The sequence below is a fragment of the Triplophysa rosa genome, linkage group LG17 (genome assembly GCF_024868665.1).
Source record: "Triplophysa rosa linkage group LG17, Trosa_1v2, whole genome shotgun sequence".
In the NCBI taxonomy this organism is placed as follows: Eukaryota; Metazoa; Chordata; class Actinopteri; order Cypriniformes; family Nemacheilidae; genus Triplophysa; species Triplophysa rosa.
Window position 1 is genome coordinate 2,811,067 of NC_079906.1, and position 24,181 is coordinate 2,835,247.

General features: G+C 37.0%; 2 protein-coding genes across 3 annotated transcripts in view; one reads left to right on the forward strand and one right to left on the reverse strand.

Moving 5' to 3' along the window:
- Positions 1 to 236: 236 nt before the first annotated feature.
- wrap73 (WD repeat containing, antisense to TP73) lies at positions 237 to 23,013 on the reverse strand. The gene is made up of 13 exons (XM_057356050.1): positions 22,899 to 23,013; positions 22,181 to 22,275; positions 21,566 to 21,718; positions 20,743 to 20,859; positions 13,500 to 13,572; positions 11,453 to 11,556; positions 9,477 to 9,563; positions 9,146 to 9,280; positions 8,290 to 8,367; positions 5,448 to 5,550; positions 4,665 to 4,790; positions 3,411 to 3,602; positions 237 to 955 (listed from the first exon to the last, which is right to left on the reverse strand). The coding sequence occupies exons 2-13, from the start codon at positions 22,247 to 22,249 to the stop codon at positions 846 to 848; spliced, it is 1,347 nt and encodes a 448-aa protein (XP_057212033.1). The 5' UTR covers positions 22,250 to 22,275; positions 22,899 to 23,013; the 3' UTR covers positions 237 to 845.
- tp73 (tumor protein p73) overlaps positions 20,928 to 24,181 on the forward strand; it is a 46,635-nt gene continuing 43,381 nt past the window's right edge. For both annotated transcript variants that reach the window (XM_057356043.1, XM_057356045.1), the window contains exon 1: positions 20,928 to 20,974. In XM_057356043.1, the coding sequence (XP_057212026.1) occupies positions 20,943 to 20,974 (32 nt within the window). In that variant the 5' untranslated portion in view covers positions 20,928 to 20,942. The remainder of the gene's footprint in view (positions 20,975 to 24,181) is intronic.

Genomic DNA, 24,181 nt, shown 5'->3' on the forward strand with positions numbered 1-24,181 from the left:
ATTACCTGGACTTTTCAAATACTTAGATTCACATACCATTATCATATGAATTGTTATAAATTTTTTAAAACTATTTAATTAGTTAAATCAAAAGGGCTTCAATAAAATTAATAGAAATGTGGGTGGAAAATCTAGTCCTAAATAGTTTTTTTCCTTTTCGGGGTGGTGAAATTGTGACCTGTTCAGGTTTCGTGAGATTTACCTGAAAGCTAAAAAAAGGAGAGACATAATTATAGTTTATACAATATAGTTTATTACAAATCCTATAAAAATAAACCTAAACAATTTTACACACACACACAAAAATACAACACAGACATTATCAACGTATCAAAAGGCTTTACATTTACAATTCAAATTCATTTTAAAAACACGGCTACAAAACTGTAATGCTGAAGTCTCATACATTTGTTGTATTTTTAAGATGATACAGTACTGTACGTTTGGTTTTTCATGTGTAACAGCTATAACTAAGGACATGAGAAGCAGATCTTAGAGAATGCTTGAATCAGTTCATATACACTATACTACTGGTGTACATATCACAGATATCAGACATATCACAGCTGCTGTATCAGATTCAAAGTTTGACTCCTTGACAACTGTACTTGTGACTGAATTTCTGATTTAATTTAGATTTCTTTTAGTTAAAATGAAATAATCCAGTAAAAATCCCATTTGAAAAATGGGATGACGTGCTGATGTATGGATGCAAGAACAATATTTTCACTAGTGTTGTTTGCGTCTCTCATGCTCACGTGAAAGTATTTCATCTTTTTTTTAAATAGAAACAAGTTCTGTATTGTAAGATCAAACTCTTGGAAGTATTGATGAAGCCCCTCGGTTTATTTCTTATCATCAGAGTCCATGTAACACAGACAGAGCTGCTCCTTAGACAACAGGATAAGCGAGTTGCCACTGCAGTGCCAAAACAAAGACTGAACCTGGAAACTGCCTGTGTAGAAACACAGAATAAGATATTTACTGTTTCCATAGAACTTCCTTTAATGCAATCCATTTCATGTGTTATTTGGTCGGTAAAGCATTTACAAAAAAGTTGGTTTAAAACATATCTGTGATAACTCAAATTAGATGTACATATCACTTCAAAACAATATGTGAATCATATACAGTATTATGATGATTTTTGGCCATTATGTTTTTGGCAACCACAAACAGCCTACGTTTAGGCCAGTGGTTCTCAAACTGGGGGCCCTAAGATGGAATTTGATGAAATTTAGTATGTATTATAGATTCTTGTGTAATCAAACATCAGAAAAATAAGGCCACCAACTAAAAGTGTAAGTTTAAGATTATACCATAAATTTAAGATTATGGCCTGTTTTCACAGACAAGGTTTATCTTAAACCAGGACTATGCCTTAATTAAATTAGGATATTTAATTCGCTTTTATTAAAATGCCTTGGATAAAAATATTACTAGTGTGCATCTTGAGACAAAAAAATAGCAATGATATATTTTAAAGTACAAACCCGATTCCAAAAAAGTTGGGACACTGTACAAATTGTGAATAAAAACAGAATGCAATGATGTGGAAGTTTCAAATTTCAATATTTTATTCAGAATACAACATAGATGACATATCAAATGTTTAAACTGAGAGAATGTATCATTTTAAGGGAAAAATAAGTTGATTTTAAATTTCATGGCATCAACACATCTCAAAAAAGTTGGGACAAGGCCATGTTTACCACTGTGTGGCATCCCCTCTTCTTTTTATAACAGTCTGCAAACGTCTGGGGACTGAGGAGACAAGTTGCTCAAGTTTAGGAATAGGAATGTTGTCCCATTCTTGTCTAATACAGGCTTCTAGTTGCTCGACTGTCTTAGGTCTTTGTCGCATCTTCCTCTTTATGATGCGCCAAATGTTTTCTATGGGTGAAAGATCTGGACTGCAGGCTGGCCATTTCAGTACCCGGATCCTTCTTCTACGCAGCCATGATGTTGTAATTGATGCAGTATGTGGTCTGGCATTGTCATGTTGGAAAATGCAAGGTCTTCCCTGAAAGAGACGACGTCTGGATGGGAGCATATGTTGTTCTAGAACTTGGATATACCTTTCAGCATTGATGGTGCCTTTCCAGATGTGTAAGCTGCCCATGCCACACGCACTCATGCAACACCATACCATCAGAGATGCAGGCTTCTGAACTGAGCGCTGATAACAACTTGGGTTGTCCTTGTCCTCTTTAGTCCGGATGACATGGCGTCCCAGTTTTCCAAAAAGAACTTCAAATTTTGATTCGTCTGACCACAGAACAGTTTTCCACTTTGCCACAGTCCATTTTAAATGAGCCTTGGCCCAGAGAAAACGCCTGCGCTTCTGGATCATGTTTAGATATGGCTTCTTTTTTGACCTATAGAGTTTTAGCCGGCAACGGCGAATGGCACGGTGGATTGTGTTCACCGACAATGTTTTCTGGAAGTATTCCTGAGCCCATGTTGTGATTTCCATTACAGTAGCATTCCTGTATGTGATGCAGTGCCGTCTAAGGGCCCGAAGATCACGGGCATCCAGTATGGTTTTCCGGCCTTGACCCTTACGCACAGAGATTGTTCCAGATTCTCTGAATCTTTGGATGATATTATGCACTGTAGATGATGATAACTTCAAACTCTTTGCAATTTTTCTCTGAGAAACTCCTTTCTGATATTGCTCCACTATTTTTCGCCGCAGCATTGGGGGAATTGGTGATCCTCTGCCCATCTTGACTTCTGAGAGACACTGCCACTCTGAGAGGCTCTTTTTATACCCAATCATGTTGCCAATTGACCTAATAAGTTGCAAATTGGTCCTCCAGCTGTTCCTTATATGTACATTTAACTTTTCCGGCCTTTTATTGCTACCTGTCCCAACTTTTTTGGAATGTGTAGCTCTCATGAAATCCAAAATGAGCCAATATTTGGCATGACATTTCAAAATGTCTCACTTTCAACATTTGATATGTTATCTATATTCTATTGTGAATAAAATATAAGTTTATGAGATTCGTAAATTATTGCATTCCTTTTTTATTCACAATTTGTACAGTGTCCCAACTTTTTTGGAATCGGGTTTGTATGTCAGTGCAGTTTATTTTCAGTTAAGACAGCTCAAACTTTCATTTTAGTCTGGGACTAGCCTTAAACCTTGTCTGTGAAACCGGGCATATAAATCCTTATTAGAGGAGGCGCAAATGGATGCACCCTACACAAGGGGGACCTCACAATGAAAAGTTTGAGAAACACTGATTTAGGCTGATAGATTATATTCATTTGCATTATTATTTATACATTTTAATGACCAATAAATTGAACATTTGAGCAATCATTTTATAAGATGAGAGGCTGTACATTGGGATTTCACTACAGTTAAGGGGTATCAACATGTGGTGAGCTTGGCACCATACCTTCTACTGGTACGTTTACAGACACGCAACCAGCTGGTGACCAGAGATAAACTCTGGTGTTTCCGGTGCAGAGGGCCAGTCGGGGTCTGCAAGGGTCCCAGTTAAAACAACGTACCGGAGCCGTCTGTTCAAGCACAGCCAGTAGACTGAGTCTCTGCATGTCCCACACCCACAGACTCTGAGGCATGTTATCTGACGGCAATTTGACACAGCATCAGCATCTCAATAACAACACCCTCACAGACAGAATCAGAGACTATGAATCAGACAGTTGTCAGGACATCTGCATAGGTGGAATAAGCTGTGTGTATTAAAAACAAGGGGATTTCCCAGGAAGCAATGTGCCAAATGGTTCAGACAATCTGATCCAGTTTAGCAGGCTGTAATGCTCCTCATAGCTGTTGCCAAATAGAGCAAGGGGCATGAGGTTTGAGATGAGAAAAATAAAAGACACAGCTACTGTAAGTAGAGCTGCTTACTGTTAGTTCACATTCAAGCTTAGTTTAAATATTTTATTGAATAGTTTATTAAAGGGAATGGGATACTTCACCCAAAAATGAAAATTCTGTCATCATTTACTCACCTTCGAGTTGTTCCAAATCTGTTTATGTCTTTGTTCTGATGAACACAGAGAAAGATATTTGGAAGAATGCTTATAGCCAGACAGATTTTTCCCCCCATTGACTACCATAGTAAGAAAAAATACAATGGTAGTCAAAAGTGCCCCAGAACTGTTTGCTGTCCTACATTCTTCAAAACGTCTTCTTTTGTGTCCAACAGAACAAAAAAAAGATTAAGTAATTTTCCTACTATGGGAGTCAATTGGGGGGCAAGATCTGTTTGGTTATAAGCATTCTTACAAATATATTTCTCTGTGTTCATCAGAACAAATAAATGTACAGATTTGGAACAACTCGAAGGTGAGTTAATGATGACAGAATTTTCATTTTTGGGTGAAGTATCCCTTTAAAATAAACTGGGGTTCAAAAGACTGAGACATTAGTGGTTCCTTTTTGTGTTCTCTTCTTATTTTACAAATCATTTCAAAATTTTTAAATACAACCTTAGATTGACATAACAGTATAAGTATAATGTAAATGTTTTCCCTTCATTATTTGGGGATACAATGGAGAATATGTGTTTCAACAGAAGCAAGACAATCATTTTATGTCATGTATAAATGAGATTAAATTACATCAATGCTTGTTAAATTAGATTTTTGGACCCCACTGCCTATTACAGACATAATCTCACCATTCTTTGTAGCCAGGTAGCGATTATCGGCACTAAAAGCCATGGCAGAGATGCCGATTTTAGGGTTGGCGCGGTCTAGATCGGGCTTGATCACTGGAACTTGGGTTGGCAGCTGTGTTATCTCATCTGTAATAAAGTATTGCTGTCTATTAGTCAAATGTTTTCTCAAAAAGTCTCATTTGCATAGCATTAGGAAAGAAAATTGCTTGCAGTATTTAAGTTTCTTTCTCACAACAGTGCCTCAATGTATTTTTTTAAAGAATTTAAGAAAAAAATGGTTTCCCTCTTGATTTCAGAATGAAATATCAACTGGGCATATTTTTGTAGGATTTACTCAAACAGACTTTTATATGTAAATATGCACAAAATAGTCGTAGATGTATAAATCTAAGTGGTCATACATTAATGATTATGAAGATTTCTGAAAGAGACACTTTTGTAGTTTGGGTTCAAAAAATAGACTGGATAAAATAGAGGGAGCTTTCCATAATAAAAGTTAGAGTTTCTCTGAATGAGGTTCTCATGTTACAATAAAACTATACGCCATTTCAGATTATGTAGTGGTACTGTATATGCAGACCTTTGTCATAATTGCTCACTATTCTTAATGACCTGACATCATGCTTCGCCACCAAACTAGAGTCTCCATCGAGACAATGCTGTCTGCATAGCTGGTAATATTAGTGCAAACGTAAACAGTAGGGACTCTCCTCACATTATTAACATAGTTTATCTAGCAAGAAGAGTAGACTTGAGCAGGACAACCAGATTGATGCAACTTACATTTGCTCTGTGTGCTAAAGAGCGAGTTACCCACAGTTAACTGATGAATAGAAAGATCATCTCTGCCCACAACAGCACTTTTCTCCATCTCCTTAAATACCACCTAGAACAAAACAAAAACAGCAATTTTACCAAACCTTTTGACCAGACAAAATTTTTGGATTACTGTCTCGGATTACAAATGATACTGGCTTGCTTGTTTGGGTGTTTTTGAAGGTGTCATAGATGTCCTTTAGGGGAACACAAAATGGTTCCTGTTATTAGTGAGTAATAATGAGGCAGGAGGTGCGTGTGAATGAAAGAGAGAGACTGTAAAAGGCAACTCACTGAGTATGCGTTATTCCCATTGCACTGCGTCACTTTCCATTGTTTTTAATGTAAGCATGCACTTGTTTACAGTAGCAAGTTGACACGGCAATTTCTGTTATGTAAAGTGCACCTCAAGACCCTCGCATCCCGCCCTGTAATTTTTTACACCATTCCTGAGCGCTGTGAATTGTTCTATGAGGCGTTGCCAAATGTGTGCGTGTTAGCTTTCAGTTTTAACTAGCTGGGTGATTCACATCTTGGTTTCAAGATGTCAAACATAATTTTCTTAAAAACACTTCAACAAATGCCCTTTCTCTTCATTTAAAACAAGCCATGACAAAGCATTAAAGGAAAAGTTCACCTTAAAATTGTGTTATTTAAAGTCGTTATTTCGGTTTGTTTTTCGCACAAAGTATTCTCGTCACTTCAAAAAAATGTAATTGAGCCACTTTGAGCAGATGGACCAATTTAACGATGTCTTTAATACGTTTCTGGACCTTGACAACAACTATAACCATGATGTCTATGAGGAGGCCTGGAAATCTCTCGGATGTCACCTAAAATATCTTTATTTGTGTTCCGAAGACGCCGGGAGGTCTTAAAACATGTTGAACGTCACAAATAACACAATTCTGATTTTGAGGTGAACTTTTCCTTTCATTTAAAAAAAATTACTGACAGTTTTATACAATGTTTAAAATCCCCCCCAAAAAATTCTCATTGCCATAACCATTTAAAACCGTCAATCCCATAGCATATTTTGCTTAAAAAAGCCATGATGCCTAAGCAAGTTTTTATGAATTATACATAATAAGACTGAATAATGAATTACTGTATATTTTATTACATGTAAAAAAAAATGAAATGCGGAAAACTACCTGTATCGTTAAAGAGAGTGAAAAAAGTTGTGTATACAGCGTGTCAAGAAAATATTACCCTTTTAATATAAAGTAATCTGTTAATTTAGCCATTTGAAAGGAAATGGTAGATGTGTTTCTTCACATAAAATCAAACTTCGGATTAAAAATCCGGCTTGTCCTGTATGGGAGGCAAATCCTGCCAAATTTAAATAAATAAATTAAACGATGAAAATGAAAACCAGATTATGTGTATAATGAAATTGCTAATCTGGTTGTCATTTTCATCGTTTAATTTATTTATTTAAATTTGGCAGGATTTGCCTCCCATAGTCCTGTAGATGGTCTGCTCACGCACTTTAACCTCTCGCACGAGCAGACTATCTACAGGGCAAGCCGGATTTTTATCTATGTCCACAATATTAATCTTTTACATTGTAATCCATTAATTTGTAATATTTGGCATTATTGTGTCCTGCTGCACGTCCCTCTGTGTGTAATAAGCAGAATGTATGGGCGCTGTGCACCCGCCAATAGGCGCATATACTTAACACGCTCTTTAATAACTAAAAAAATATTGACTTTAGACCAGGTTTCAGTTGGTCAATGGCGCAGTCTATTTCAGTTGCCTTAAAATAGCAATGCGCCAACAATGCACCTGAACACACCTCGTTTTCAGACCAGCATGCCCATGGGCGCACAAATGTGCACAAATGCATGTGCTATTTAAACAATGTGGCGCAGGACGTGAAAATGAAACTGCGTCAGGCTGAAACTAGCAAAAAAGTGCCTATACAGTAGTATTGCATACGTAGTATCTTCGAAGAGTATTTAGTTTGATCAAATTTATAAAAGAGACATACAGCTGTATGATTATTTCCGGAAAAACACAAACTGCTAGAGGTGGAACTAGTGAAGAGAGTGGGCTGGAACTACAGCACGAGCAAGCAACACATCCTCACATAAATCCCTTTGTGTTTTGTACATTATGCACATACTGTATACACCGATTGCCAACAAAACAGACGTATGACTCAGTTTGACTTACCATGTGCAGTTCATATCCGGCATCTTTTAGCACTAGGACCGTGCCATCTATCAGTTTCAAACAATCTCCAAATCCAGCGTTATATCCACTGTTTATATAACATCCATCACTGAAATGCCGTGAACAAACAGACACACCTAAACTTCACTATCTGCAGCGCAGATAATCTTGATGGTAAGCGAGTCTCGCTCGTCAGTTGGCTCGTGGGCGGGCTCTTTCTTTCACCTTGCAGTGCTTTTCCGGGAGAATGGCCAATAAAAGAAATAGGATCCCATTGACGACACAGGGATCCAGAATTATAAAAAACTTTCCGAAACAAGTTGGAGTGCTGGGGGAGTGTATCAAGTACAGAAATACTATGTCATACGTCCAACTCGTTTTTTAACAAGTTGACCATGTTAAGCATGAGAAGCCAGCACGTTTAACAGTGTAAAGAATTCAGAATGCATGACATAGCATAATATCCGATCTTTAAACATATTTTTAATGAAAGAAAAAAAATCAATTTTGATTGCATGGGGACTTTAAGGCACTAAATTGAAGGAATAGTTCATCTTTAAAGGAATAGTGAATGTTTACTTTTTTATAAAATATCAGATCAAAACATTTAAAAGATTAAAAAACTTACAGCTTTGGAGTTGCTTATTGTCCCTGGGTGCTCAAACTCCGTGATCTTTTTCCAGGTGATATGATTCAGGATCCGAACCTGGTGGAAATCCATCAAAACATCTTAAAAGTCCATACCTTTGTTTAATTGCAAGCACAATGTACATTTAATTACATGAGGTATTTTAACAGCACTTTCTTTGAAATTACAGATATTACAATTACTGACAATTTTATCACTTGCATACCATACTTGACTATTAATTTACCCTGAAATATAAATTCAGTCTAAGTTTTGCTAAAGGAGTCATATGACACGGCTAAAACGAATATTATCATTTGTTTTAGATGTAATGCAATGTTTATACACGATTTAAGGTTAAAAAACGCTGTATTTTCCACATACCGTGCATGTTTGTATATCCTCTTTGCCCCGCCTCTCTGAAACGCGCAGATTTTTTACAAAGCTCATCGCTCTGAAAAGCGAGGTGTGCTATGATTGGCCAGTTAACCAGTGCGTAGTGATTGGTTGAATACTGCAAGCGTGTGACGGAAATGTAACGCCTCTTACCATATTTGGAACATCAGGTTCCAAAGCAATTGTACTGACAGGTACGCCCACCTTACTTGCGTATACATTTGGGTGGTCTTAGTCAACTCACCACGAACTTACATGGATTTGTGGGGATGTGGTTACACGAGGCGTTTCAGGCAGGTCTGGGTGAGCATTTGCTTTTAGATAGAATGTATCTCTTGTTCTGACACTTTGCAAATATTTGCAATTTTACGTTTCTAATAGATGCATGGGCAACTTATAACACACCAAAGACACAGAAAAATACGTATTCGCGCCATATGACCCCTTTAAGATTTCATACCTTCTCATCATAGCTGCCAATGACCAGGAACTGGCTGCTGGGACTCCACGTGACAGACTTAATGCCGAGAGACCACTCATAAGCACTGTAGGAGGACAACAGACGGCCATCCAGCGAATACAACAACATTTTATACTAAGGAAATAAAGAGACAGAATCATACCTGCCGTTAAAAATTCTAGTTGATTCCTAGTTGTTTTTAGAATATTTCATTACATTGTGATTCAGTTTTAATAAAAAAATTGTAAGACTACACACTTTTGGTTACAGTAATACCATAGCATTTGACAATAAAAATGTTATGTACAATTGACATAATGAAGCAGTTCACCTCCAGACAGCTGTCCCACACTGCAAGCACACAGCCGTTAGGAGACCACTCCAGCCCTGCCAGATCTTGAGTTTCACTCTCAAAATGCTTTCATGTGATGAAAAAAGTTATACAGTATTAAAATAATCATGAATCACTAAAAAGCTGTTATTTAAAACATGAACTACATCTCCGACGCAAGCACTGAGGCTCAGCGAACCTGCAGCATGTGTGTTAACTGCTAGGTCAACACTGTAAAAAAAATGACACGGATATTTACTTTAAAAAAAATTATGGTAACAATATTACACAAAATATTACTTTAAAAGTACTTTAAAGCTTACTTTTAACGCCATATTCCATGAATAAATCAAGTGAAATTACCTAAATTATTGAAGCATATGATAAATAAAAAAAATCAAGAAGAAATACTAATTTGAGCATTGGAGTTAATTTATTGTTCTTTTTAACTTCAGCTTAACATTTATTATTGTTTACAACATACACTCACCTAAAGGATTATTAGGAACACCTGTTCAATTTCTCATTAATGCAATTATCTAATCAACCAATCACATGGCAGTTGCTTCAATGCATTTAGGGGTGTGGTCCTGGTCAAGACAATCTCCTGAACTCCAAACTGAATGTCAGAATGGGAAAGAAAGGTGATTTAAGCAATTTTGAGCGTGGCATGGTTGTTGGTGCCAGACGGGCCGGTCTGAGTATTTCACAATCTGCTCAGTTACTGGGATTTTCACGCACAACCATTTCTAGGGTTTACAAAGAATGGTGTGAAAAGGGAAAAACATCCAGTATGCGGCAGTCCTGTGGGCGAAAATGCCTTGTTGATGCTAGAGGTCAGAGGAGAATGGGCCGACTGATTCAAGCTGATAGAAGAGCAACTTTGACTGAAATAACCACTCGTTACAACCGAGGTATGCAGCAAAGCATTTGTGAAGCCACAACACGCACAACCTTGAGGCAGATGGGCTACAACAGCAGAAGACCCCACCGGGTACCACTCATCTCCACTACAAATAGGAAAAAGAGGCTACAATTTGCACGAGCTCACCAAAATTGGACAGTTGAAGACTGGAAAAATGTTGCCTGGTCTGATGAGTCTCGATTTCTGTTGAGACATTCAAATGGTAGAGTCAGAATTTGGCGTAAACAGAATGAGAACATGGATCCATCATGCCTTGTTACCACTGTGCAGGCTGGTGGTGGTGGTGTAATGGTGTGGGGGATGTTTTCTTGGCACACTTTAGGCCCCTTAGTGCCAATTGGGCATCGTTTAAATGCCACGGCCTACCTGAGCATTGTTTCTGACCATGTCCATCCCTTTATGACCACCATGTACCCATCCTCTAATGGCTACTTCCAGCAGGATAATGCACCATGTCACAAAGCTCGAATCATTTCAAATTGGTTTCTTGAACATGACAATGAGTTCACTGTACTAGAATGGCCCCCACAGTCACCAGATCTCAACCCGATAGAACATCTTTGGGATGTGGTGGAACGGGAGCTTCGTGCCCTGGATGTGCATCCCACAAATCTCCATCAACTGCAAGATGCTATCCTATCAATATGGGCCAACATTTCTAAAGAATGCTTTCAGCACCTTGTTGAATCAATGCCACGTAGAATTAAGGCAGTTCTGAAGGCGAAAGGGGGTCAAACACCGTATTAGTATGGTGTTCCTAATAATCCTTTAGGTGAGTGTATATGATGTACAAGCTGAGATTTGTCTCAGTACTGGCATTAGCAGCATTACTGTTCACTGCGTGAAATAACATGTGAAATAACATCATGAGCTCTCACATGACCTAAGCACAAGCGCCACTATTCTGAACGATGGTAACCACGAAACAACTGTATTCAGTAAAGTTTACTCAATTCATTTAATGAAATCTACTACGATCCAGAATCATTTTTTACAGTGAAGGCTCTGACAATAAACAGAACTATAAACAGAATGGAAGTGATAAACTCACTCTGAGAAGATGCCAGTCATCACACACAAACACACTGATGTAGTCTTTACATTCCCGTCGCTCCGCCAGAGCCATATAACGACCATCAGAGGTAAAGTCCATCCCTGGCACAACAAATTTATGCATTTAAAGCTAAACAAGATAAATATACAGTATATTCTATAAATCTGTTCTGTGAGATTTGTGTCTGCTGTTGAGTAATGCGAAAACAATTGTGGCTTTGAGGAACAGAAGCACAAACTCTTAATGTTTTACTTTTTATGTTTACTATGCCTTAAACATCTAAATATACAAACCATGTCTCAATGTGATCTTACTTGTCCAGAGGATCATAAAAGTAGCGCGTAAGACTTGCATGATGCTCTAAGTACTCTAAAACCGCACCACAGCGCTTCAATCTCTTTAACAACCCATTCAAAGCTGGTATGTCATGTTCAGTAATTATGTAAAAATGAATGTGACCCTCAGCCACAAAACCATTCATAAGTAGCACGGGTATATTTGTAGCAATATCCAACAGTACATTGCATGGGTCAACATTATTTAATTTTCTCTTATGACAAAAATCATTAGGATATTAAAGTAAAGTTCATGTTCCATGAAGATATTTTGTAAATTTCGCCGTAAATGTATCAAAACTTAATTTTTTGAGTGGATGCAGCAAAATTGCTGCTGCCCCCTCTTTGTGAATTACCCACTCAAGTTTGGCATCTATGTAAAGCTTATAATTTCCGCTTTCGGGTTTATATACTCTCCACAACGTCATTACAGCGGTAAGCCAATAGAGAGCATTAAAACAAACCTGTTTCTTCTTAGCAATGGCCTGCTACAGCGCCTTTGGTGGACAACTTTAAAGGCGATTTTCTCAATATTATGATTTTTTGCACCCTCAGATCCCAGATCTTCAAATATTGTCCTATCCTAACAATCAATGATCCATACATCAATGGAAAGTTTATTTATTCAGCTTTCAGACGATGTATAAATCTCAATTTCGAAAAATTGACCCTTGTGACTGGTTTTGTGGTCCAGGGACACAAATAACTTCTGGTGTCACAGACATGCAAAGTGGAGGAAATTCAAAAATCAAAGTATGAATAAGATTTGGGAGCTTGAGGGAAAGGCAATATTTTGAAACAAAGCTTTCGCACTGTATGGCTACAAAAGACGAGAGGAATATATACTGTATGTGCTGCTGTTTTGTCATTTGTGGAGTTCAATCATCTCTAATCATTATCATTATTATTATTATTATTATTATATATATACAGCAAGTCAGTTGTTTTCTCACAGCATAATTTGGATTTATTTTGCACTCACTAGACTATAATGCTTATAAAACAAAATATTTGAAATGAAGAATATAATAAAAACATTTGATCAGTTATTATCACCAGTTAAGTATTCTGGATTAGTGGCCCAACACAATGCAAGCACAATTCAACAATTCAAGTTTTCTGTCAGCTTCTATTAGGTTAGGATCTATTGACAGCAGAGGTGGCAGATGGCTGGATACAATGCAGGCCAGAAAATGAGCGATGTGCTTCAGTGGTAGAGCTGATCTTTTATAGTATTGTGTAACATAACTTCTCTCCTTGTTGACAGGCGGTTATGAAGAATATGTGCCATATACCACAGCTGTCTTTGAGAGTGCACTTCTGGCTGAATGGCCAGGGACTATCCTTAGGTCTCCTGGGTTTCCAGACAAAACTGTTTGTCAGTTCGAGCTGTAAAACCTGATAAGAGTCATTTTAAACTAGACAATAAAAGCGCACCTGTGACTGTACATCAGGTTTTTCATATTCCATAGTGAGGACAAGACGACTATCCCTGTTTCATGGGACAGAAAAGCATAAACCAAACACGTAAAAAATCCTGATGTAAGCAGTAAGAAATCCACGTATGTCTCACATATGAATTTCAAATACTGAGGATGCACTTATAGTTGGAAAGCAAGCAGGCACATTTGGACAGAGAAAAAAAATGGATTGGGAAAGTTGATTTAAGTGCATACACCCGATGTTTACATTCACTCCCATGCACTCACCTTTCTGACAGGCTTTAGGATACTTGATGTAGGATACAGATTTTGTGCAAAGGGACCAGACAGTTATTCTTAACTGTAAAGAGAGAGAGAGAGAGAGAGAGAGAGAGAGAGAGAGAGAGAGAGAGAGAGAGAGAGAGAGAGAGAGAGAGAGAGAGAGAGCAAAAACATTATCTAATTAAAGCACTAAACAAAGTCCCAATTACAAATCTGATAGCTGACAGAGCAACATTACTTAAATACTTGGACAAAGATCCAGTGGAATAAAAACCAAACAAAAAGATTATGGAACATGTAGTTTTTTTCTCATGTAAAGGAACAAGAGGAAAAATCTTACTCCTATAAAAACATTTTAAATGTATAATAAATTCCATTTTAAGCTACACTTTTACAATCAATACAGCAATACAGAAAAAATATAGCAGTCAATCAGTCAAATAAATAAAGACACAAAGTTGCTTATGGCTTTTTTAATTCAAGACTACAGATATAGTATATATCAAGACACGACGTAGCTGCTATGAATACAACGATGTAATTCCAATCCTATGACACCTACTTGTCTTTACTGTCAACATCAATGTGCAAGACTGACAGCATGACAAGACACATGAAAAACTGATAAAAAAATCAAGGTTATTACATAAAAAATAAATGTTGAACTTTTCCTAAATACATGTACAATATGGACTACTTGCACGTAGCCTCGTGACGTACTTCCGACTTGAAATTGTACGGCTCACTAGGTTCTGGTTATATGTATTTACTATGGGCTGTTGCTCCCTGTGAAACCTAAACGGTTAAAAATACGATTTCTACATACATTCGTACATTATCAGTAGGGCTGTGCAAAAATATCGATACATGTAACGATCGCAATATTTTTTTTTTTCAATAGTGTATCGATAGTGATACCTCTACTATCGATAATTGTTTTTAAATCATGTCATATACATACGGCCAAAAGTAAGTGGAAGTGAGAATGGCGAAAAATATAAGAACGCTTGGAGCTCTCAGAGCTGATGTGTGGGTGTGCTTTGGTTTTCAAAATAAGTAATGGAGTAATGCGTTATATAAAATAATGCTGTTTGTAGGCTTCGCAAGTCATGACACAAGTCACTTGGCTACTGCAGTGCATTAGACAAAAAGTTTATTAAGAAAAGTAACAATGACATTTATTGTGCTTTCACGGATGTGACACCAGCACATTTACAACACAGATGAACCAGGGATTTTATACTGCCCATGTTCAGTGTTTTAACTGTAATGCACCACAACAGCCAAGTGACTTGCGTGAGCCACCTTATTCCCCTGTGCTACCCACTTGAGGGGCTCAATCCACAGTTTGAGAACCCAAACCTCTGATCTAAAGGTCCATGCATCGCACATCATGGCACACTGCTGGTGCACAGCATGTTGTATTTCTAGCTCTACTTTTTACATTTTCTATTTAAAGTATTGCAATATATCGCAAATGTGCATCGTATCAAAATACATACCAATTTATTGTATCGTGACCCATCTATCGTGGTATGTATCGTATTGGGAGGTACTTGCCAATACACAGCCCTAATTACTGTATCAGCGACATAAGAAATTCTAAACATCACTGGGTAGCCTACATAATATTCAAAAGATCTGAGAAAGTAATGGCTTGTGAAGGATAGCGTTTCACTTTTTCTCCACACACACAGCTCCGTTACAGAATTTAAGCACCGAACGCAAATCACAGAAGGCCGAAGGAGACTAACAGGGAATCATAACAGCACTGTTTAGATTAAACAACTACAGACTTTAAATATTGCAATGTTTCATACGTGAGACAACACGGACTGTTCGTTTTATATTGACAAATGTAATATCCATAAGTAAATGCATTTTTTTGTCAATAGCTATAGGCCAATGTAGTTATAACGTTTAAGGATAAATGTCACAAAAGTTTGCACAGTTTATGTATTTATTTGGCATTATATCTGCTCTATCTGCAAATAGAAACAACATTTTTATTTGAAATTTGGGAGAAATATTGTTATTAGTTCACAGAATGAAACAAAAATGATCATTTTACCTAAACACACCTATAAATAGTTAATTCAGAAAAAATATTTTTTTTGAAACGGTATCTTAATTTTTTCTGCGGCTGTATTTTAAATCTTATTTCCACTAAACGAGGTTTTTCCTGTTGTAACAGATATTATAAACTCATCATTAGCATTAGGATATGTCCCAGAAGCATTTAAATTAGCGGCCCCTTATAAAAAAGCTACAACTTCCACTAAGATTTTCTGGAACTGTGTCGCTGGATGACATAACACACTAATTAACATAATTGTGACATCATTGCGTAGTTTTTGAGTTGCAACTTCAGACCCGTTTTGTTTCTGCTTTCTAAACATTCTGTATTTTAATACAGCATACTGCCCAATTAAAATAAATGCAAAATAAATATAGCGGAAACACTGCATCACGCACACTGCAGTCGCAAAACTCTGGTCTGTTAGTAGTTCCCAGAATATTTACATTTATATTTACATTTAGTCATTTCGCAAACGCTTTTATCCAAAGCGACTTACAAATGAGGTAAACAATGGAAGCAATGTCTTCCAAAGGTGGTAGATCCTTTTCGTACTTCGCTCCTAAACTCTGGAATACCCTTCCTAGTTTACTCGGGATTGAGACACAATCGATCAGTTTAAATCTAGACTGAAGATGCATCTCTTTAATCAAGCATTCATCTTATTCACTACCTAAACAAGTTTATGCCACAATACAGTTAGCTTGGTCGCAACCGAACACTCACACCTCCATCATACTTTCTTACTGTTTTTGCAAGCGGCCCTTGCACTAATATCAGTTTGTTCTGTCTTTCATGCCTTCTCCTTGGGGTCAGACCCAGCTCTGGATCTGGCTTGTATTCAGATTGGATGGCGTCCACAACAAGCCCTCGTCGCAACAAACTTTTAGATATTAGATATTGGATATTGGATACAGATAGGCAGAAATAATATTTTTTCTGTCTATTCTTAAAGGGGTGCTGCAATGGTGTGTCATGCATTCTGACTTCTTTACAATGTTAAACGTGCGGTCTTCTCATGCTTAACATGGTCAACTTGTCAAAAAACGAGTTGGGCATATTACGTAGTATTTCTGTGCTCGATACACTCCCCCAGCGATCGTACAGGTTTCGGAAAGTTTTTTTAGAACATATAAAATGTGATGAATGAATGATATAATGATATAAACGGTGGATATAACGCTGGATTTGGAGATCGTTTGAAACTGATATATGGAACCGTCCCAGCGCTAAAAGATGCCGGACATGAACCGCATGCGGCGAGTGAAACTGACGTCTGTGTTTTGTTGGCAATGGGTGCGCACGTGCTTTAGTTCAGCCTACCCCTCCCCACCGCACACGCCGTATGCTTTCGGAAATAATCGTACAGCTGTATCTATCTTTTATAAATGCGATCAAACTAAATACTCTTCGAAGATACTAAGTATGCAATACTACTTTATAGGTACTCAAGATTAATATGAGATTGGCAGAAACCAGGTGTGTTACGGCCGCTTTAAAATGTATTATTCAACCTATTTATTTATTTACTTTTTTTACTTTAATAGCTCAGTTAGCTTATACAAGCAAATGAGCTTGTCAAGATGCAGCAGCATTTTTTTAAACAAGCCAGCGGACAATTGGCTCTAGCTTATCATTTTTATCTGTATTTAACATGCTTTTCTTTCTAAGATTTTAACATGTTTTTTTGTGCGTCTTTAATTGTATAGCTGCTTAGATACAATTAAAATTGTAAAAGCTCTATAAAAATAAAGCTGACTTGATAATTCTGCAAAGAAGAGTGCGCCAAAATTCAAGCAAACACTTGATTGCAGTTGTAGCCGCCAAAGGTTTTACTTATTAGGGCAATTACTTTTTCACATAGGGCCAGGTATGTTTAGATACTTTTTCCCTTAATATATGAAATTATTATTTAACGAATATTTAAAGGGATAGTTCACCCCAAAATAAAAATTCTGTCACCATTTACTCACCCTCTTGTGATTTTAAACCTGTATGACTTTCTTTCTTACGCAGAACACAAAAGAAGATATTTTGAAAAATGTTGTTAACTGGACCCCTGGGTGAACTATCACTTTAATACACTATTTTGAAGAGGGTGGTCAAGATCAAAATAATTTGGGTGAATCGCAGCATCATTATTTTATTTTTACACAAAAATTTGTAGGTCTATTAGAAGAATGTATTGACTTTAATGTATTGAATCTCTGTTGCAGTACATGCCAATGGTGGTAGTTCAAAAATGTGAAAAATCTGTGTTTCCCCCCCAGTTTGCACACCCAACAATCTAAAGAATGTTGTTCTTTGTCTAAAAGATTGAAAATGTTTACAGGGTTCATAATTTGAAATGAAAATAGCATATGAGACAGTGGAGACGGTAAACTGATCATGTTTAAAGGACCTTACACCAAGCAGAAAGCAGGGAACAGTGCCAAAAGATGGGGCATGTGGGTACACTTGGACCAAAATAACATGCAGCATCTTGTTCCTACTCTTGTAATACGGACTGTTTCATGTAATGAGGTGAAGAGACGTGCTGCAATGCACACAGAAACTGCAGCCTGCCAAGCCTTCCCTGAAGAATCTAAGAATCTTAGCCCAATGAATTCTTCAGTGTGTTAAGGAAAATCAATACATTAACAACAAATGTTTAGTGATATTCCTTTAGAAAATAATACAGTATACGTCTACTAGTACTGTACAAGAATTCTACATTTACTAGAATTCTTTAGCATTCATTTAATGATGATATCTGATGATTTCTTCTAGGTAATGTAAAACTTGTTTTGACTCTTTGAGTATCACCTGTCGAAACAGCTACAGTATCTGACAATTTCAACAATCTCACAAATGTCATCCTTTATATAAGTTTATCCTACATTCTTATGAATACACTTTAAAAACATCAGGGAACATTTGATCATAACAAAACTTTCATGATTGTACCAGAGAGAGAGAGAGAGAGAGAGAGAGAGAGAGAGAGAGAGAGAGAGAGAGAGAGAGAGAGAGAGAGAGAGAGAGAGAGAGAGAGAGAGAGAGAGAGAGAGAGAGAGAGAGAGAGAGAGAGAGAGAGAGAGAGAGAGAGACAAGTTGCAATTGCTTTAGTACATGCATGCAATTGATTATGTACAATTGTCTGTTGTTTGCTACATTATCAGTTGCTATTGTCATGTTGCTCAAAATGTATCATATAGTTCTCTGTGCAATTGTCTTACCCCTCTAAACATCTAGTCATTTGTTCATCGTCTTAGTCATTCAATGAAAAATGGTTAGACCAGTTGTCATAATCTGTCAGGCATATTCAGTTTTCTTACACATACAGGGTTATTGATCCAAAATGTGTCTAGATTTACTTTGCTCGCAGGTTGCTTTCACTGTTAGAAACTCAGATCCTTCATTCATACAACACACACACACTGTACAGATTTTCCACAAGGATCTCGTCTCTGATGAGGAGAGGATCTGTTTCAAGATGATTTACAAAAGCATGTGGTCATTTTGGATATCTTTGCATTTTACTGCTGCGTTGCAAGAGTAAGACATCCCAAAGCCAAAGGGGAGTAGAAAATATGTAGTTTGATTCCTCAAACAGCACTGCATACAGTTCTGCCTGAGGGGTCTCTCCTATGTTTCTCTTTATTTTTTGCAATTTTTCCGATTGTGCTGTAAAATAATGTTGCATTTATTTCATCACAGTTACTTTTTTCAAGCTTGATGTGTAATTTGTTGACAGACCAACAGAACAAGTGTAAAGTGAATCATGTTCAATCTTTTGCTATCAGTGTCGCACATACAGTTACGTAACTTTGTACTATAGAAAATGAAATAAGTCAGTCTTGTGCATTATCAATGAGTGTCATTACAAACTGAAGCCATAGTTTACATCCGAAAATACTCAAAAAAAATAAAAATAAAGCACCCGTTATATTGACAACATGGCTAAACATTTTGACTGTCTTGTTCACGAACAATGACACAAGGACTTGCCAATTTCATGGGACTGACAATACTCACTGATGTAAAAATGTAATTTTGAGAGATGAACTAAGGATTTTGAACAAGTTACATGCTTTTGCAGGAAATCCATGATGTTGTGCAGTTTCTACAAATTGTTCTGAGAAATGCACATATTATTTAGCTAATTTTAAGAATGATTCGAGAAATGCTCCAACGCGACTGAGAAAAACTGTAAAACGAACTAAAATGGTATGGTGATGCTATCACACACTTCAGACATCTAAATTCTGTCAGGATTCATTTAGTATCCTCTAGGTGGCACCCTGGAGTAAGCTACTGCCTGTGATTTTCAATTTTTAAACATGCAACCATAAATAATGCATTTTAAGTTAATACTCTGTATGTTCATAACCATTATAATTTAAGAAAACCGAATTCGGTTTCAGGGGTTAATGTCTAAAGTCAATGAAAACCACAATTGTTTATCAAGAAATAAGTAAAAATACAATGTAATCAAGCTATAAAGTCTTTCTTGGTTTATGTGTTGCAATATTTTACCATGTGATGTAAAAATGTATTTAACGTCACCTATTATTGCTTTCGTACAAACTGAATCTGTTGTCTTCAAAACTAAGCAAGCGGAGATGTTGGAAAAATGAAAACAAGACTGTCTAGCCATCACTTACTCTCAGACACTCTGGACAAAGATCAAGAATTCCACAGACAAACTGACAGACACATCATTCAAAGTGCACGAAGAACACACACTCACACAGCTGCCCTGCATCTCAGCACCTGTCATTGATTCATGGAATCAAGTTCAGGCGACAGACGACTACTGTGACACTCAGCCCAAATGTAACCCAGACACACAGACAAACAGAGGGAGAGAGAGAGGGCATATAAATATATAATACAATATTAATTTATGTAGATGAATACACAATCAAAAATAGTACCCAAAAACAGAGCGCAGATTTTTGTGACAAGCCAGTCTGAAGTTACCTCTCAAGTTGTGCATATTAAGCTGATCTCTCATCTTCAGTAGAGCAGTATACAAATTCTTGTGTATTTCAGACTCAACAGAAATTATTACTCATAAGTTAAACTCATCCCTGTCCACAAACGATTTGTTACTTGTTGCTGTTACTAGGGTATTATTTATAGACAGCAACATTTGACACAGCACAGCACTCCTCCCACCTTCATACTTACATGGAACTCAGTGGTGTTGAGTATATGACGCCCGTCAGGACTCCAGCGTGATGAGACGAGTCCAATCGAACCCTCATCTATCTTACAATGCCAATCCGGCTGTTCTAGTGACCATACCTGAGAAAATAAAATAGAGACACAAACACAGTTACAGTGGTAACAACCTTCTTTAACTCAATTTGACCTCCTTTTCACTCAGCATGAAAGACTGGCAGTGGCTTCCCTTACAAAGGTAAGGCGCATTTGACAGCTAAACTGAAGAGGAACTGAAGTGACAATTAGAAATAAAAGTATGTGTCTTTATATTACAACAGTAAACCTGTTATATAGCAGGTTATGGTGCTTAGTTATTTTACTTCATAGAAATCTGATTTGTTTTACAAATCTTTAAGACAGATTCTCTTTTTGAAAGTGATATAATCTGGTGTTCCATAGTTAACATCTGATGAATCTACAGAAAATTGGTTGACAATGACTTCCAAAGACTGTTATCTAGTAAGTCATTGTAATTGCATAATAAAAGACTGACAAAAATTAGCAACTTTTCAGACACAGCTAGATACTGCATTATGTATTTTACACAAAATTGAACACACCTTAAATGACAAAAAATCTTTTACATCAGATTTAAATGCATTTCTAAAACTCTGATTTTAATTTTGGATCGGTTCTTCTCAAACCATCTATGAATGTGCTTAGCACCAGGTCGATTAAAATCAGTTCAGACAACAACAAAAATATTTTTTTCAGAAGTAAATACTTCTCTGGGTATTTGTTTTAATTACCCTCCACTACTGTTACCAAAATAAGTAATGTAGGATACCTGCACTAGTCCTCTCTTGTACATGGCACAAAGGATAAATAGAGAGTCAGCGGACCATTCCATGTGCATTACTTGGTCCATGCAGGAATACAGGTGCACAATCTGAAGGGTGTTGATATCCCGGACCATCAGACGATACTGAACACAGGTTGCCTACATGTCCAGATTGAATGGGGTAAAAAAGAAAGAGACAATCGTAACTATCGTATTGCATTGTCATTCAAATTCTAGGGACAGCAAACAATTACAGAGCTACTACAATGATATATTTGCACTGTGCTATTAAACACAATGGCACTGGTCAGCGTTAAATCAGTTTAATTAGCTAGGTTTAGAATTGCATTGTACTGTAGCTAGTGTGCATAGTGTTTTATCTGTTGAGCAGACTACATTATGCAACAATAAGTGTTCAATAATTGATATTTAAAATGTTTTATGCAGTTCTGCACAGACATGTCTTGATTCTCAGTAGTCTCCGAAAAGAGACTAGTTAATATCGTTTTTGGTCCATTTATCTTAGAGTGGAAATAAATTGTGGAATGGGATGTAACTGGTTTTCTAAACATGTACATCAGTTAGGTCTTTACTTGGATGGCATTGATGATGAGTGCTTACCATATATTTTCCATCAGGAGAAACTTTGGACAATTGATTGGACTGTTTTAAGACCTCTGAGAAATTCATGGTACCGGATACAACAGCAAATTACTCTATGCATAAAAGAACAAATACACAGATTAGATGCACAAAAAAGGTTAAAAAATTTATAAAATACACTACTTCATTGCTACTGTGGGCTGATGCAAATTTTTAAATGTAGACAGGCAACCATGATAAATCAAATATTGCGTTTCAAAAACCTTTAGTGACCAACCAAGATAGCATCAAACATGTTTCAAATGACCAGAGATGCCTAAAATCGTATGTTAAATTTGTTTGTGCTCTTCATCATTCTCAACGGCGATTATTCTTAAATTTTTGTAACTTAGAGTAATAAAAGAATAATGACAATACTCTAATAATAATATTTTTATTTGCTACTGAAATCCAAATATTTCACACAATACAATAAATTATTTTGTAATACTTTACGACCCTTATTTTGTATTTTTTTACAATGAAACCATGCTCCGGGTAAAGTTAGAACGTTCGCTGGAATTTGAAACGCCTTTTTAACCTTTATCGTGTTAATAACGACTAACTTAAATGAACTGAACTGACACTTGGCAGAGACATGGGATGTTAACAGCTTGATATCACTGTTTACATGTCGGTTAAAAAAATATTGTTTGAGTACGCAGAAGGCTCGGTAATATGCAGTTGAACAATTTACCTGTTTTAGCTGTAAGTTTTGATGCGCTGAGTTTATCGATCAGTTATTAAGATTTGCTAAATGAAACAAAGCTGTTCAAGGCAACCAACTGTCTGAGCCGAACATACTGTTGTTTCGGATGTGACGTGTGCGTAAACGTCCACGTGAGAGATAGCAACCAATCAGCGCCGTGCTTTGTTTTAGACGTCACAGGAGAGTTATGGGAAATGCAGTTTAATCGTCTATTTTCAATGAACACGCCATATAAAAAATAAATAAGGCGTGCCACCTTGAGATTATGTAGTTTTATGACATTTATGTTGTGACATTACGGTCGCAAGCGTATTTTTAAAGCAATGCAAAACGCTTCTTTTGCAGTCAGGAAACACAGGTCCTCAGGTGTTTTGGGATGTTGTTTTAAGAAAGTTCAAGTCTCTGTACGATCTGTCACACCTCAATCACACCATTTTGTAATGTGATAATGGAAATGTCAGGTTTTTTTAATCGCATTTCCGCGACTTCTTCATAAGGGATTCGTGTTTCCCGCTCGTGTGCACCCAAACGGCGGCTAACACCTCCTCCTGTCCCCCCCCCCATTCCCTCAACCCAACCCTCCACAGCCAAGTGCACTCACACTCAGTGAGCCTATTTACCCTATGCCTGCATAATCAGCCTCATCTGCCTCTTTCTCGTATCTTGCGTTTTTAACTATTACAAGTGATTGAAGGTGCGTTTTAACTAGGCATAACAAGTGATTGAAGGTACGTTTTTTATTAAATGGCTTAATTCGCAGCTCGTTTCCTAGTCCTACCTGGCTGTAGGGTCAGAATCTGGGTCCGTTGCAGGTCAAGGCAACTGATTTTGGGATCCAAGGAACATCGTTATTCTATAAGAGGAAAATATCTTGTTTGGTAAGTAACTGTAAAATATTATAAATACTTTGTTAGTATAGTCAGCATTAATAGTCAGCATTAATGGAATGTTACTTTAGTGTTCACATAACTATGTTTTTAAACCCACCCACTAAATGTTGGTAGGAAGCGCTCCTCATGTTTTCATCATCCACCCCGTAGCCTATATGATGAAGTCATTTTAGCAGGGCTAACTCTGTGTGTATTGATATTCATTAGGCTATTGTTGTTAATAGTATATCCTAAAAATGACTTATTATGATCAAATGACTGTTTAAAGTAGTATACGTGTAGCCCACTGATATTTGTTGCGGAATAATTTTGCGGCTTTTTAAGAAAATCGATTTTCTGTACAAATCGATTTTGCCCCGTAAAGGCGATACACTGGACAGA